The sequence below is a fragment of the Corvus brachyrhynchos genome, unplaced genomic scaffold (genome assembly GCF_000691975.1).
Source record: "Corvus brachyrhynchos isolate BGI_N302 unplaced genomic scaffold, ASM69197v1 scaffold209, whole genome shotgun sequence".
NCBI classification, from domain to species: domain Eukaryota; kingdom Metazoa; phylum Chordata; class Aves; order Passeriformes; family Corvidae; genus Corvus; species Corvus brachyrhynchos.
Genome location: NW_008246056.1, coordinates 303,093 through 318,050, shown reverse-complemented (window position 1 = coordinate 318,050; position 14,958 = coordinate 303,093). Strand labels below are relative to the sequence as shown.

The window sequence follows — 14,958 nt, the reverse complement described above, 5'->3', positions numbered from 1 at the left end:
AGGCGGGAACAACTCGGAACGGCGATGTGGCGCCGGCGTGGGGTGGGGAGCAAAAGGGGACAGTGGCGCCGCAAAGGCCCAGCCCGAAGCTGGCACCGAGCCGCCCAGTGCTGCACTAACTGGCTGCGACACATCGCGTCCTTCTGCCCTAGTATCTCCCTCACTGCGGATATTCTAGAACCTTCTGGACGCGATCCTGTGTCATGTGCCCCAGGACGACCCTGCTTGAGCTTCACACATTCCAAAAAGACAGCGACAAGCAGGGGCGCAGGGGCAAGGTGAATGGAGAAGCCTGTCAGTGCAGTGTTACTGATACTTTGCCTCTCTCCCTGGAAATATATTAAAAAATTAAACGTATCCAAGCCATCAGTCACTCCAGAAAATACTAAGATGAAGCCTTTGTTCTAAACATAGGCAACACCCTAGGATGGCTGGACTTTAGGAAGAGCAGTAGATAGGAGGGAAGAGGTAAATCTGTTTTCAGGTTGCCTTGAAACCATGACTTGGGTGCCCTCAAACTACCTAAGGAATGAGGCAATGGGAATACTTGCTGGCATTTTCTGGAATATGCAGAATCCAGACCTGGGTTAACACAGCTCTGAATTAAGAGGAGGTGAAATATACGTACCAATTTTAACAGACTTCAAACCAAGGTACAGGTATGCATTAAAAAAAAAAAAAAAAGAAGAAGAAGGCTAGTTCTTGGAATGAACTTTGAACTCCAACAGGTTTGGAATGACCAACTTCTATGAATGATTGTATCAGACCAACCTTCATCCAGGACATGGAGCATCCAAATAAAGACCTTCATCCAGGCTCTCTATGCAGCAGACTCCCTCCTGATATTATCAGCACAGTGATCAATGCCAAATAGTTTATAAATTCAGTTCCACAAATCCCTGTTATGAGAAAGCCTGGACGTTCAATGGAAAACTGTCCCAGGAGAATTGGGAAGACCTTTTCAGTATAAATATGAAAGAAGAAACTTATTTTCTGCACCTGATTTCATCACAGAGCATTTTTCATGCAATGTTCAGCATTGAAATAAAAGTTCAAAGACTGCAGCAGGTGTGTATGTTCAGTCTTTAATTCTATTAGAAACAGCTGGAGGAAAAAATACTGCACATTAGGAAAAAAACAACAAATACTTTTAAGCCATTACGGTAATCTGGGAAGTTATTTTGGATCCATTAGAATGATCATGAAAATTTGTTGATGAAAGTGGAAGGATGTCAGACAGTTAAATCACTAAAGACCAACTTTGTCAGACCTTCATATTGGTTAGATTGTTGTCCTGACAAGACAGAGAGTTCCAGGCACCATAGTTCTCACTAGGGTAAAATAAATGAGTGGTTAAATGTGTTCTGTATGATTCTGCATGTCTCTAGGAGGTCTCCTGGATATTGGCAACCTAGAAGCAAGCTTCAAAAACAGAGGAACACCAGTGAGCAAATCCCAGCCTAACCACTGTAAACAGACTCTTAGGCACACAGGGAAAGGAAAATACTGTCCCATCGTAGGTGTGACAGAGTGACACCTAATAAGTAATGTGGAGTTTCCCATTTCCATAATGCCTTCTGCAGTGACGCCCCTGAGAGAAGAAGGGTCTCAGGGGAGATGTTAACTCTAGGAATCACTCAGAAAGAAAAATGCCAGGGTGGCCCGAGGGCCCAGCTCCCAGCAGGCAGTAGGAATTTGCCATGGCAATTTCTTTGTTCCCAGCCTCTCCCATTTTACTCAGGAACCTGTTTAATATTAACTTTTACTTCTGAGGCCTGGAGGGGGAAGTAGGAACAGCAAGCTCCGGGTCACAGCAGGCAGACAGGACTGGAAAGGCAGCTAATGCTGGAGCTAGTTGTGCAGTGCCCCAGACTTTCATACAAACCTGTCTCCAGTTCCTCTCCAGGGGGTTCTCTCCTGCCACTGGCTGCTTCCAAACCCCATCATCACTATCATCAGCCATATATCACACTGCAGAAGCCTGCTGGGAACAATTCCAGAGCTGGGAAGCTGCACAAGACTGCAGTAATGTCCTCAGAGACCTACAGGTTCATGTTGGAAAGCTGAGGTGAAAATCCAACAGGCTGATTTTCCACTGGGTTTAAGGGGAAAAAAAAGGCACATCAAGCAAAACATCCTTACCTGACTTACCTAATATGACAGGCTGAACTTGGGTGCCCACTGCATAAGATCGCCTTGAGATGATGTTGAGAATTGGAAACTGAGTGACCAACTTGGTCACTAAACTGTCTTGTCTGAGAGTATGTCAAAAATATGATGGTCCAGATAGATTCCTACAATACTGAAGTCTTTCCAAATAGATTTAATGGAAAACAAAATTACGTCATTACAATTTGTGTGTATTTTTAACAAATGTTAGTTTACCTACACATTTTCTTTCCAATACATCTGGCTACCCTTCCTCCCAGGAAAAAGCTAATATTCACAAAATCTTCAGCTTCCATTTATGGTATCTCAGGATGCAATCTATCATTCCTGCAATTAAATTCCCTCCAGACTGAGTAGCAGAAGTCAGAAGCAGATTGTCTTTGTAACTCACCAAGCTTTGTTTGAAGTTTCCTTGGATGTGTTTAGTTGAAGAGATTGGAAGGATGTAGAAAATAAGACACAATTTGTTACTGCTGGGTTAAACAAAAGTTGTGAGAAATTTCTTTTGAAAGGGACGAGTGTAGAGTTCCAATACTGCTTTAGCAACCTATGTTTTACAATTTCCTGATGAATGGATTGCAGTAAAATCAGTTCCCTGACACTGATTACTTCAGCAATACATTAGTAATTACTTCAGCTAGTTTTATGTTGTGCATGGAAGCTGCACAGAATCATGTCTGTCTTTTAACCTGTAAATCAATTCCTTCATGGACATCTCTCACCTCTGATATTTCCTCCAGAATATAAAACTGAAACATGTACAATACCAGTGCATTAGATATCAAAGTATCATGGTTTTTTTAAGAGGGGACAAATATTTATTAATTTCACAGTCCTTGTTCAAAGCTGCTCTTGAACTGCTAGAATGGGCTGTCTTTATAGGAGAAGACTAAAACAGTTTTTTGCTGTGAACACCGCTTGTGTTCTTGATGTAGCCAGGTGACTGCATGGGAGAAAATTGTGGCCACAACTGTCTTTAGACCTACAGCTTTCCTCGCTGGAGAGGCCAAGAGCTGGGTAGAGCTCTCACCCTGAGAAGAAAGAGCTTTAACAGCTGCATTTGGCAGAGTTGCGGGGGAGGCATGAATGTGATTCCTCTGCTTTTTAGGAATAAGCACAAAGGGGCTCAGTCTGCAAAGGCATTGTTTTAGAGAGCAAGGAATTCACTGATTAAAAAAAAATCTAATAGGAAAGGAATCTGAAAAATGAGAAAAGTCTTTTAAAGAGCAAGGGGGAAATCTGGCTCTGCGTGAACAAAAATAATCACAGAAGCTTTCGTGGCCCTGCTGTGAAATGGCCCCCTGCACCCTGGGCAGGGAGCAGTTGTGGAGCTCAGCTGTGCCTGTGGTTAATAATAAATAGACTCTCTTGGCCAGGAGTTCTGGCCAGCGCACCCCCTCCTCCACCTCCTCCCAGGGCTGCCCAGGCACCGCTCCAGTACCCACCCAGCCTCCCTCCACGAGACGGACACCCAGAGGTAAGGGACACCAGGCCATTGCTCCATGAGGTTGGATATGCCGGAGGGGTCACAGGGGAGGTGGGAGGAGAGCAGCTCTGTGCTTGAGCTGCCTAAAACTTGCACTATGAATCTGCAAAATTTGGTTACAAAGCAAAAAGTTGTATGGGTCTTGCTGCGAAACTTGCCAAGATTCAAAAATCTTTGAGCCAGCTCAGGCTGAATGTTGGCCGAGCTTCCCGTGAATATCAGCTCAGCCCTGTTGGGTTTCAGGTGGTGAGCAGCTGGTTTTTATCCACTGGCCAGCCCCGCTTGGGCAGTCCTGGCTGTTGTGCTTCAGAGTTTGAGGGGTTGTTAAAATTCAGAGCACAACTCGAGCAGCTCAGCAGATCCCTGGCTGGCTTAATGAATTTATTCCAAAGCTGACTTTGCCCCAGAGAGCGAGGAGTGTGTAGGCACACACAGAGCAATACCAGAACATTTTCATGAACCCATGAACAGCTCAAGCTGCTGAGCTTAGCACAAAAAGGATTTGGAAAGTGGAAAATCTTAGTGTTTCAGTCAGGTGTGTGTCGTGTCTAGTTGATCCAGTCCCACATTTCTTAAATAACACAGCCCAAGCTGTCCTGTATAGTTGAAGTCTTTAGATTTGGGCAAATACACTCTCCCTAGGTATGAGAATTTTCTGTATAGCTGTAGTGCCACACACTGTACTGAGAGCAGAGCTATATTCTGCTAACTGTAACATGACCCAGTACTGTATTTTAATTAATTTGCTATCTGAATTATCAATAGGTACAGAGGACTGAGGAAGGCAATCCGTTCCTCCTAATGAAGGGGTGAGGAACAGGGAGACTGGAAGGATATGGCCAAAAGCCCAGGGAAAGTATGTGAAGCAGCCAGGCATTGAGTGAAACTGCCCCGAGGCTCAGACCAGACCACTCTCTTAACATTTACAGCTCTCTCCCCCTCTTTCTCTGTTTGGGAATGAATTTAATTAGAGTGAAAAGGAGTTGCTAAGAGACCAGAGGAGTTCTGGAGTTTGTTGCTGGGGCTGAATTGCCGCTCTGCTTCCAAGGCACTGCGCTAAGAAGGATGATGTAACCTGAGCCTGCATAAAGCACTCCCGGTCTAGGGAAAGCTGCTCTCTCTCCTCCTTGCAGTTCCAGTCTGGTTTGTCAGTTCTCAGCTCCTTTTTGAGCTGCTTATTTTCTCCTAGACACCGGCAAAAACCAGGTTCATATCCCTATAGCACTATTCTGCCTTGTAGATTCCTCCTTGTGACCTTTCACATTGGAGGTGGCAGTGGCTGGGCCTGAAATCTATCATGAGCAGGTCACTTTGGAATTTAAAAGGTTTTCTACTTCAGAATTCTCCCTAGTTTGTTACTCCTCATCCTTTTCTCTGCTCCATGATTTCAGCCCAGCATTGACAATGGGCCGGTTGACCCGTTCCAACTCCATTTCTGTAGCTTAACATTTTGTTTTGACACCCTGGTTCATACTGGAAACACCAGGAGATTCCAGGCAATCTCCTGGGCAAGGGCTATCTACCTTCCAAGGTCGAGGCAAGAGCTCATATGTTTAGCTTCTCAGGGTCACATCATTGGTAAATTGCATCTTTCCTTTTCACCTGGCATCTGTTATCTCAGGACCATATGCACAAGATGATTAGGAAGACAACCTACAGCTTGGGAAGACATGTGTCCTCCATGGCACGTGGGACCACCCAGGTGAGAAGACTTCTGCATGGTGAGTAGTGCATTCTGAAACAGTTCCTGGGTGGAAAGCATTTTCCTCATCTGAATTCAGCAGAGACCTTGCTGGCAGTGTTCTCGGAGCACAGCAAAGAGCCACAAGAGCCTTGGTGTACGACAGTCTTAAAATATATTGAGTTACTATGGTATCCTTGGTGCTTCCACTCTTTTAAAACATGTTCCCATCTTTAGGCATGATTGCAGGACTCATTTGTTCACAGTAATGTTCAAGTAATGTTACTGGAGCCAGTAACAATACAACTGCAAAGATGGTGGCAGAGGATCCTTCAGTGATGGTGGTGAGGATTGTAATTCATGTTAACAGTAGACATATTTTGCACACATTTCACTTAGATAAAACACAGCTTTAGTCTTCCTAAAGTTATTTGTAAATTCACCCCAAAGGACAGCTGAAGAGAGAGATAAATTTGTTGTGATGACGACAGTTTGCTTTTTATAAAACAGCTCCGTAGTTACTGCAAATACCCACACAAATAACTCACTCTTCTGTGTTTATCCCCAGGTGCTTATGTCAGGATTCATCCCTCTGTACAGGAAGCTCTGGTGGAGGGGAGACCGGTTGTAGCCTTGGAAAGCACCATCATTACACATGGCATGGCCTATCCTCTGAATCTGAGGTGGTGGATTTTGATGTTCCTCATTCAGTGAAGTTGTAAGAATGAAGCACATAACTTACTGGATTGATATCACTATTCTTGGTCAAGCCAAAGCTGTTGCAAGAACAAATGGAAATGTCAGGTCGTTAGGCAAGCAGATGATGAGCTCAAGTGTAAAACAATTGTATTTGGACTTTTAAGGAGGAATATGGCCGAGCCTAGTTATCTCCTTATCCAACACCTTAAATTTCCTTCTTCCTTTAAAATGGAGCAGCAGATAATGTCACCACTTGCTCTAAAAGAGAGCTATCAGCCTTTTCAGCTGCATGGTTTGTACAGACACTGAAAACGCTCTGCAGTTTCCTTTCCTGTCTCTTTTGTAATGCAAAGAGGATTGAAACACAAAAGTGAAATCTGTTCCTTAACCCACTCAGAGCAGCTACTGTGAGAGCTCCTGGTCCCTTCTCACTGTCTTCTGGACCCTGAATGGACCCCCCACACCTCTTCTCTTTATTTATCAATTTTCAGTAGACTCATGTTTCATTGTGTTACAGTTCCAGAAATCGTTGCACTCTCGCCTCCATCCTTGCTTCCAGAAAGCACAGAAAGGTTTTGATATTGATTTTCCATCTTGCTTTTTACCTGGCCATTATTCTGCCTGACATTCGGTCTTAAAATGAAGCTCTAAAGCCTCGGGTTTGGGGGAGAGGTAGTTTCAGTAGTTAAAGATTGCCTAGCATATGTCCAGATAGCTCAGAAGGGGAGAAGAAGCAGCTCCTCTTAAAAAAGATAGTGTATGAATGATCAAGTACAAAATCTGTTAAACTTAGAAAGACTTGGCCTGCAGCCGTGGAGTACCCTAAGGCAGCAGCTTTTTGGCACCGTTATTACTCTATATCTGACTGTATTATGAAAAATATATCCTGGTCATTTGAGCAGGACTTGAACTACCTGGCGTTTCTGTGAAGGTCTATGATGTCAGAGAACTAACAGGTAAAAGATACCGAAAAGTTCTATTTTGAGAAGTTCTCTCTTTTCAGTAGTCTATTGTACAACCAGATTTGCTAGTAAACCAAATGATTTTTCTCAAAAATGAAGTGCAGAGCTCAGACATTGCCATCCTTGAAAATGGGAGCTCTTCACTTCTGCAAGTTCAAGTGCAAAGACTTCTGCCATGAGGCAGACACAAGAGGAATAGGACGTAGCTGAAATCACAAGAACTGTGAATGATGGCCATCAAACATGACAGTTTTCTCACCTGGTTGTTTGCACCCCTAATTTTGTGATTGTTGTCTTGTTTATCTTATTTTAGCATGGCCAGAGAGGTGGAAGAAATTGTAAGAACAAATGGAGCAGTGCCAGCCACTGTAGGTATTTTAAGGGGCCAAATCCACGTGGGACTCACAGACGAGGAACTCGAGTTCTTGGCAAGCAGTAAAAACGCAGTTAAAGTGTCTCGCAGAGATTTTCCTTTTGTCCTCAGCCAGGTATGGTGTGCAGACTTTCTAGGGTGGTCTTTCCTAGTGAAGTGTAGTGGTCTATTGCTTTTCTAGTGACAGTATAGGGCTCTGCAGCTTCAAGCCAGCTGGCTTTTAAACTTCTCAGAAACATCATGGAAAGTGGTATCTTATTGGTAAGCGCAAAAGTGCTCCTAACTAGAGTCAAAATACAGAAGAATGAGGGAATAACATACCTGAAATAGGGCTCCTGAAAAGTCGTTCTGGATGTGCTGGCAAGCCATGGGCACTTGGCTAAGAATATTCTTACTGGCATGATAAGACATTTTCACATTGCATGTAAACTATGTGACACATAGGCCATCCCAAGCTTAAAGGGACAGCTAAAGGTGCAACTAGCTGCCCGTGGAACACCCTGGAGAGCAAAGGCCTTTGCTGTCAGGGCAAGAATGGCTTATATAGCAGGGACAACAGATGATTCACAGAATCACAGAATATTCTGAGTTGGAAGGGAGCCACAAGGATTACAGAGTCCAACTCCTAAGTGAATTCCTCTGCCTTTTTGCCTAAAAGAATATTTATGTTAGAATTTCACTGGTCAGCTGCTCACACTGCTGTGTGGCAGACCACAGCCATAGCTGCCTCTCCATGTCACCCTGTGTGCTGACTGTGACTGGTTATTCCCTGACAGGGTTTGTCTGGTGGCACTACCGTGTCTGGAACAATGATTGCGGCACACAAAGCAGGAATTCCCGTGTTTGTGACAGGTGGCATAGGAGGTGTCCATCGGGATGGGGAGAACAGTAAGAACATCAATACCTTCTACTTTTCTCTCTGTTGCTACAGTTTTCTTTAATTCCTTCTTTTTCCCAGTTGGTCCTACAGTAACTGTCTGTTCAGAAGAGTAAAGTTAAAATTCTTCTTGATCTATGACAACTGTGGTTGTTTTCTCCCTTATGTCACCTTTCCAGAAGCTTCAAAATATTCCTCTTGAGCCCTGGACTTGTCTCCTGCAGTTAAGGGGGTGGAAGTTTCTCTTTATCCTTTGCTTACACGGGGTTATATTGATACTGTTTTCTGGTGCAACAGGAGCTGACTGCGCCTCTCCCTCTTTGTAATGGCTGGATAACCTGATACTGGCTGCCAAGCACAGTGTTGTTATCAGCTCTCTCAGCTGAGGAGGAGAAGAGCCTTGCCACAAAAGAGTGTGCTCTGTGTTAGAGGTGTGTGCTCCTCTCTGGAAAATGGCCCAGTCTTGGCTGTGTATTTGTGGCTTTTAAGTGCTTTCTCTCTTCTCAGCCATATATATTTCCAGCACAGCACAAGTGCAGTGCCCTGTCATATGCCATCCCTTTCAGCTGTGATGTAAATTCCAGAACAGGAACTTTCCTGAGGTCAACTCCTGTGGTACTTTCTTTTTTTGCAAGCATTGTCAGTTCCAAACTCAAAATCTACTTCAATGATATTCCATCTCCTTGAACTTCATCCTTGCCATACAACACCTTTTTCTTTCTTTTCTACCAAATTTTTGCATGCTCTTTATCAATGTGATCAAAGAGCCAAGAGATGGAGTACAAGGCTGCACCTCTGCCCTTAGCCATGTGACTTCTTTTTGTCAATACCTCTTTCAATCTCAACACCTAAAGGCACAATCTAAACCTTTAATATTTGCTTAAGGATCTAAGCAGTTATAAAGTCAGGCTGTGACATCCCAGGCATATATGGCTTTTTGGGAGGTCAGATCTCTTCAGCTTGGAGCACACCACAATCACCAACACAATGCTGCTTGTCCCTTGACAGCTCTGGATGTGAGTGCTGACTTGACAGAGCTAGGACGAACTCCAGTTGCTGTTATATCTGCAGGAGCCAAGTCTATCCTTGATATTGGCAGGACACTGGAATATCTGGTAGGTAGCATGGGCTGTGGTGTCCGAAAGCAGATAATGTTGTTCTTTGTGCACAGAGTGCCCAGTGGCATTGGGATGGGTCCTAAGCCAAAGATTTTCAGAAATTGCTATTGAGAGGATGGGAAGCCATATTTACAGTTCTGTAGTCCTTGGCTGCTCCCTAGCATGAATCTAACCATGCCCAAGGGGCTGTTACAGCAGCTGCTCCAGCTGAGGTCAAAGGTAGTGCTAGCCATGTCCTTTTACTTTGGCATGAGATTTGCTTTTCTGGGATGATGCTCCCAGAAACTGATGGATCAGGGAAGCTAGATCCATCAAACACTAAAATAAAATCAGAATTAAAAAGGGAATGATTTTCAGTAGTCACCTTTTAAGGTTTGGCATGTTGGAAACCAGCACAGCCAGCAATTCGTGTGACAGCCAACATTGATATTTCTCAATCTCAAGCAGAACTCTTTTATATTCCTGTCAGTTCATGACATATCTTCAGATCCCAGGGTGTTATCTTGGACTCAGGATGGTGCCAATGACAGCTGCATGGCTTTGGATCAGCTCCAAGCACACACAAAGGATGTGCATGCCTCCCCTGCCTCAGTGAGCCAGATCTGATCTAGCCACTTACCATGTCTGGCTCTTGGTGAGAGAATAGAATAGAATAGGATGTATAAAAATAACCAAGACCTGTTCCAAAGAAAGGCAGTTTCTTTCTGGGTAGAAGTAAAAAGTCCCATTCTTTAACTGGCTCCCCTTTCCCTCCACTGATCACCTGCTTGTCTCACCTCCACTGCTGCAGGAGACTCAGGGTGTTTGCGTGGCTGCCTTTGGAGAATCAAGAGAGTTCCCAGCCTTCTTCTCACGCCAGAGTGGCTTCCAAGCACCATATCAGGTCCGGGATGAAGAGGAGGCAGCTAAACTCATTGGTGTGTTTCACGTGGCAAAGGCCCATGTAAGGTCTTGGAAAAGAAGGACACAAGAATCACCCTGGATGAGGCACTTTCTTTAAGTCTGCAGAAAAATTTGCCCTGAAAAATATTCCATCCCACCTCCCCCATTCCTGCATCAAAAGTGCTTTGAAAATACAGTAGCAGAGAGGTCCAGCCTTTACAGCAAATAAAACTGCAAGCCAGCTGCAGCCAGCTTGGCATGTTCATTCATGTTTTATTCACCCTAGTGAAGTGGAAGCAACGCATAATAATATGTTGACAAAAACAGCTTCTGGGCCTTTAGAAGGGGGATCAGTTTAAAAAAAAAACCAAACCCTTTGCTCCATCTACTGTACAGCCATACTCAAAATAGGCAGATGAGAATTGGTTGGTAGCTGGAGAATATCCTAATCTTGGTCAGCTAAGAACTGGAGCTTGACCTCTGAGGCCTCCTACACCCTGTGCCCATTCTCCTCTGTCCTTGTCCTTCAGCACCTGACTTCTCCAAGGAGTGTCACTAACAGTATTCCCATCCTCTCCCAGACAGTGCTCTGGGGCTGGGCCTGAGCAGTGGGGTGTTGATAGCAGTGCCCTGTCCCCAGGAGCGAGCTGCCGAGGGCCAGGCCATCGAGGAGGCCATCCAGCAAGCTCTCAGCCAAACCAGGTGAGAAGCAACCTAAGCCTTTCCTTTGCTCAGCCCACGGTCTTGGGGAAGTAAACAAATTCAGGGACGCTGCTGCAGCAGCCGTAGCACAGCCTAACCTTGGCCATGGGTGAGCCCATGACTGTAGCTTTATCTAACCCAAAGCTTGTTTACAGGACTTGTTATGGTAGGTGGTTATGGAGATAAAGTATCTGCTGGCAACGGTGCTTCTCCTCTGATGCCATTTCAGCTCATCTGTGGGCATTTTTTTTTATATTTGAAGGTCCAAAGGAATCACAGGCAAAGAAGTGACCCCCTTTTTGTTACAGAAGCTCACACAATTAACTGATGGGAAATCACTGGACTCCAGTATCCTTTTACTAAATGGGGGGAAAAAGAAAGTACTCCAGTGTATTTCCTATCTCTTCTGATAATGCCTGGTAGGAAACACTGTCACTTTATTGACAATCTAGCAAGGAGCAAACACTTCAGGTCTGCAAATAGATGAGACCTGCATCCGGATTTTTCAGGAACATCCTTACTGTCTTCATCCCCTTTTCCATTAAAAATTGGAGGGCAGCACAGATGGCAGGTGTTCCAGAGCCCAAAGAAATCCCTCACATCTGACCCAGAGCTTGCCTGCTCTGTGATGGAATCTCTGGATACTGTTGTCTGTGCTGGGGTTGCACACTGGGAGGTCCCTGGGCTTCCCAGAGCGCTGTGCTGCACATCACACTGCCTTATCCAACACTCCGTGTGGGTACAGAGAAAGAGAAGCTTGGAGGGAAAACACCCCTGGGTGAGGAGGAATGCTATTGCACAGCCAAGAGAAAGCAGATGTACTGGCTGGGAATCTGGGAGAGCCAGATTCACATCCAGGTTCTGCTGCCAGCCCTCTAAGAGACCTGACCGATCAGGGCAGAATGGTAAAGGCATTTTTGGATATAAGAGCTATATGCAGCCGCAAAGTAGGGCTTCCAAAGCCTCTGATACTCTGCTCCCAGTGCAATTGCTAGAAAAGAATTGCTTATAGTGAGTTGGCAAAATCTCAGTAGGTATCTCTTTCTGGAAAAGCTGACCAAGATCCTCTAAGGTTTTTAGGCTCTCTGCTGTAGTTTACACACTTCTCTTTTCTCCGTGAAGCCTTTGCTTCTATTCCCCACCTGTCAAAGACAGGTTTCCTCTCTGTGGACACTGGGGGAAGAAGGTGAACACCAACAACAGAAAAATCAGAGTTTTCATGCAGCACTGTAACCCACTATACTTGTCCCCAAAGGGTTATGGTATGGGGGATTCAAACCTATCAAGTCTCAGCATGTATTTCCTGCTTTCTCCCTCTAAACAGTTCCTACATAAGCTTCTAACAGGTCAGACTCGCTGGTATTTTTAATTTTCCTCAAAGAAATGCCAAACAGACCTTGCACTGATCCAGAACAATGCCAGAGTGGGCAGCTGCATTGCAGTGGCCCTGAGCAAACTACAGAAAGCCAGAAGGAAGGGAAACCTGCCTCGACGAGGAGAGAACATGACCCCACCCCAACCAGTGAGTCCTCTGCTGGTCTCCAAATGAGGCCTCTCTGCTGACAGCACAAGATAAATTTATATCTGTTCCCAAAAGTAAAAGGTGACTCAGCCAGGGACTAATCATTCTCCTTCACACTCTCAGACATTCTCCCTTTAGTTTCCCTTTTTATTCTTCAAAAATAAGTGTCTTCTCTCCCTCTGCCTATCCACATTTACAAGGAGTAAACACTGACAATGGCCTAATCTCATTAAGTCTTAGGCCATCAAGGCCGTTAAAACTTTAATCACCTTTTCACCTTTTACTGTGCCCTTACTACAGCTTCAGCTCTTTTGCTCTTAGTGCCAGGGAATTTGTGACTACAGGAGTAGACCTGGAAGAAGGTGGGGAGAGATATTTTGAGCTGCTGAGCCATAAATGTTTATAAATACCTCTTTTTGTTGGCCTCCTGCTCATGATTGACAAAATCACAAGAGTTACAGCACATCCTGAACAAGATCTACTATAACCCTAATACTCTGTTCACTCTCTTGGATTTTTTGCATGCCATGTAATTTACAGGAAATCTATTCTGGTGGTCTTTAGAGACATGAAAGATTTTCTGAAACCCGTTTGCAATAGGATTTGTCAACATAAAAGAGGGCAGTGACTCCAGAGGCAATAACCCAGCATTTGATGAGAAAAAAACCAGCTGTATGTCCCCAAAGAATCTGGAAACTTCCTGTTTGTGGAGCTGAACTGCTTATTCTGGCTTTGAAGGACAATAAAAGAAGTGATCTGTAAAGTGTCACTGGGTATGGCAGTTTCTCCTGGGAGCTTGCAAGAAAGGGCTGCATTTTTCTGCCCACTTTTTCCCATTTTCTTTTCTTTTACACACCAGTGCTTGAATGTTTCTGAGGCCTGGTATATCACACAGAGAAACCATCAGCATCCCTGTGTGTCCTCTGTAACATCCCACCTGCCACGCTGGGGCTGGCTGTCAGCAGGCATAGTTCAGAAAGCAACAAATACAAGAGATTTTGATTCTTTCTGGTTGGGATTGCACAAACCTGTGTCTAGCTATTCAAAATAAGCACTGGCCCTTACACTTTAAGTGAGAGAGCTTTCAAGAGGGTGGGAAAAGTGACTAGGCAAAGCAAAGAAGACTTGGAAACTTTTTCCTGAAGTCCTTCCAACCACTTTTTACCTTTTTCTTCCCTCTTAAAGGTGGTGATTGGAGGTATCAACGTTGATTTTATAGCCAAGGCACAGAACCCTGACATCCTGGTACTGTATCTGCAGTAGTTTTGTTAGCACCAATGTATTTCCAGCTACTTTTACGGGATTGCCAAGCCAAAGGGGTTGGGGGGAAGGTGTTATCCATGTATGATATCCACATGTGTGTATGCACACATTTGGGAGGTGTAATGCTGCATGTTTGGGGTTGGTTAGGTGGATAATGGAGCGATATATCCTGACCTACTCTGTCCCCATGGTGAAAATCACCATCCCTGACACTCAAGAGAGGGACAAAACAATGTGTCATCCATACCATCTCCCCATAGGGAGGAAACCCTCAGGTAAAAGCCAGCTCTGGCTGTCTGAGGCTGTCTTAGCTATGGAAAGCAGGATGAATAGGAGCAAGACTCTGTGCAGAGTACGCATGAAGGATTTGAGTCTCATACACGCACAGACATTGCCCCCCCCATTAAAAAAGAAAAAAAAAAAGCTTTAAAAAAATAGAACATTTTGAATGTTACCAGAACCCCCTTCCTCTCGGTTTGGATTGAACAAGAAGCAAACAAGAAGCTAAAGTGGACCAAACCTGGGACTCCCCCATGCAAATGAGAGCTATTTGCATGGCCTGTACGATTTTTGTCGAGCTGTATGAAGTACTGCAGACTGAGGTGGTGAAGCTTACTCAAAAACTATTTGGTGTCTCAAATCAGTCTGTGATGATAGCCAAGGCAGGAAGCTTCTGCCATCAGATAGGGCAGCCTGTGAAGTCCTCTCACTCAGAGAGGGAAAATGTGCAGGGAAAGCTGTCTGTAAGGAATTTGGCTATTTAATGATACAGGGGCCAAACAATGTTATAGTGGTCAAGGGTAAAACATGCTGTGGCACTGGTTATAAAGGCTTGGAAAAGCAAAGGTTCAACTGCTTCAGCTGTGATGTAACCAATACCATACACAGCCCACACTCAGCCATCAGGACAAGGAGCTGAGCTGTGTCCAAGGAAGGATAGGCTCTCCTTGGCACGTCAGACACGAGTGCAGATCCCTGGACCACCGACAGCATGGTGAGGGGGCCAAGGATCAGTGTAGATCCTGCTGGGAACAGCTGACAAGAGAAAAAGGAGGCTTTTAATGTTGCACAGGGAAAAAGCCCCTCTCAACATCACTGTTTTAGCTTTTTAAAGACAGATTTTTTTTTTTCAAAGAGCTCGGCACCCAGCAGATCCCACCTTTATGCCTGCTGGATTTGTTGCAGAGCACTGGGTACCGCTCACATCTCATGCTGTCTCAGCAG

At 44.7% G+C, this 14,958-nt stretch overlaps 1 protein-coding gene across 7 annotated transcripts in view; it reads left to right on the top strand.

Annotated features, from left to right (window-relative positions):
* The first annotated feature begins 1,094 nt into the window (after positions 1-1,094).
* The window catches only part of LOC103623336 (pseudouridine-metabolizing bifunctional protein C1861.05), a 27,122-nt gene continuing 13,258 nt past the window's right edge, over positions 1,095-14,958 (top strand). For 3 of the 7 annotated variants that reach the window (XM_008642414.2, XM_017745754.1, XM_017745760.1), the window contains exons 1-11: positions 1,096-3,646; positions 5,277-5,376; positions 5,905-6,019; positions 7,311-7,485; positions 8,147-8,258; positions 9,256-9,362; positions 10,156-10,282; positions 10,829-10,949; positions 11,212-11,297; positions 12,344-12,471; positions 13,657-13,716. In XM_008642414.2, coding sequence (XP_008640636.2) covers positions 5,283-5,376; positions 5,905-6,019; positions 7,311-7,485; positions 8,147-8,258; positions 9,256-9,362; positions 10,156-10,282; positions 10,829-10,949; positions 11,212-11,297; positions 12,344-12,471; positions 13,657-13,716 — 1,125 coding nt within the window. In that variant the 5' untranslated portion in view covers positions 1,096-3,646; positions 5,277-5,282. The other 4 variants (XM_017745758.1, XM_017745757.1, XM_017745755.1 and 1 more) reach the window with 4 other exon arrangements.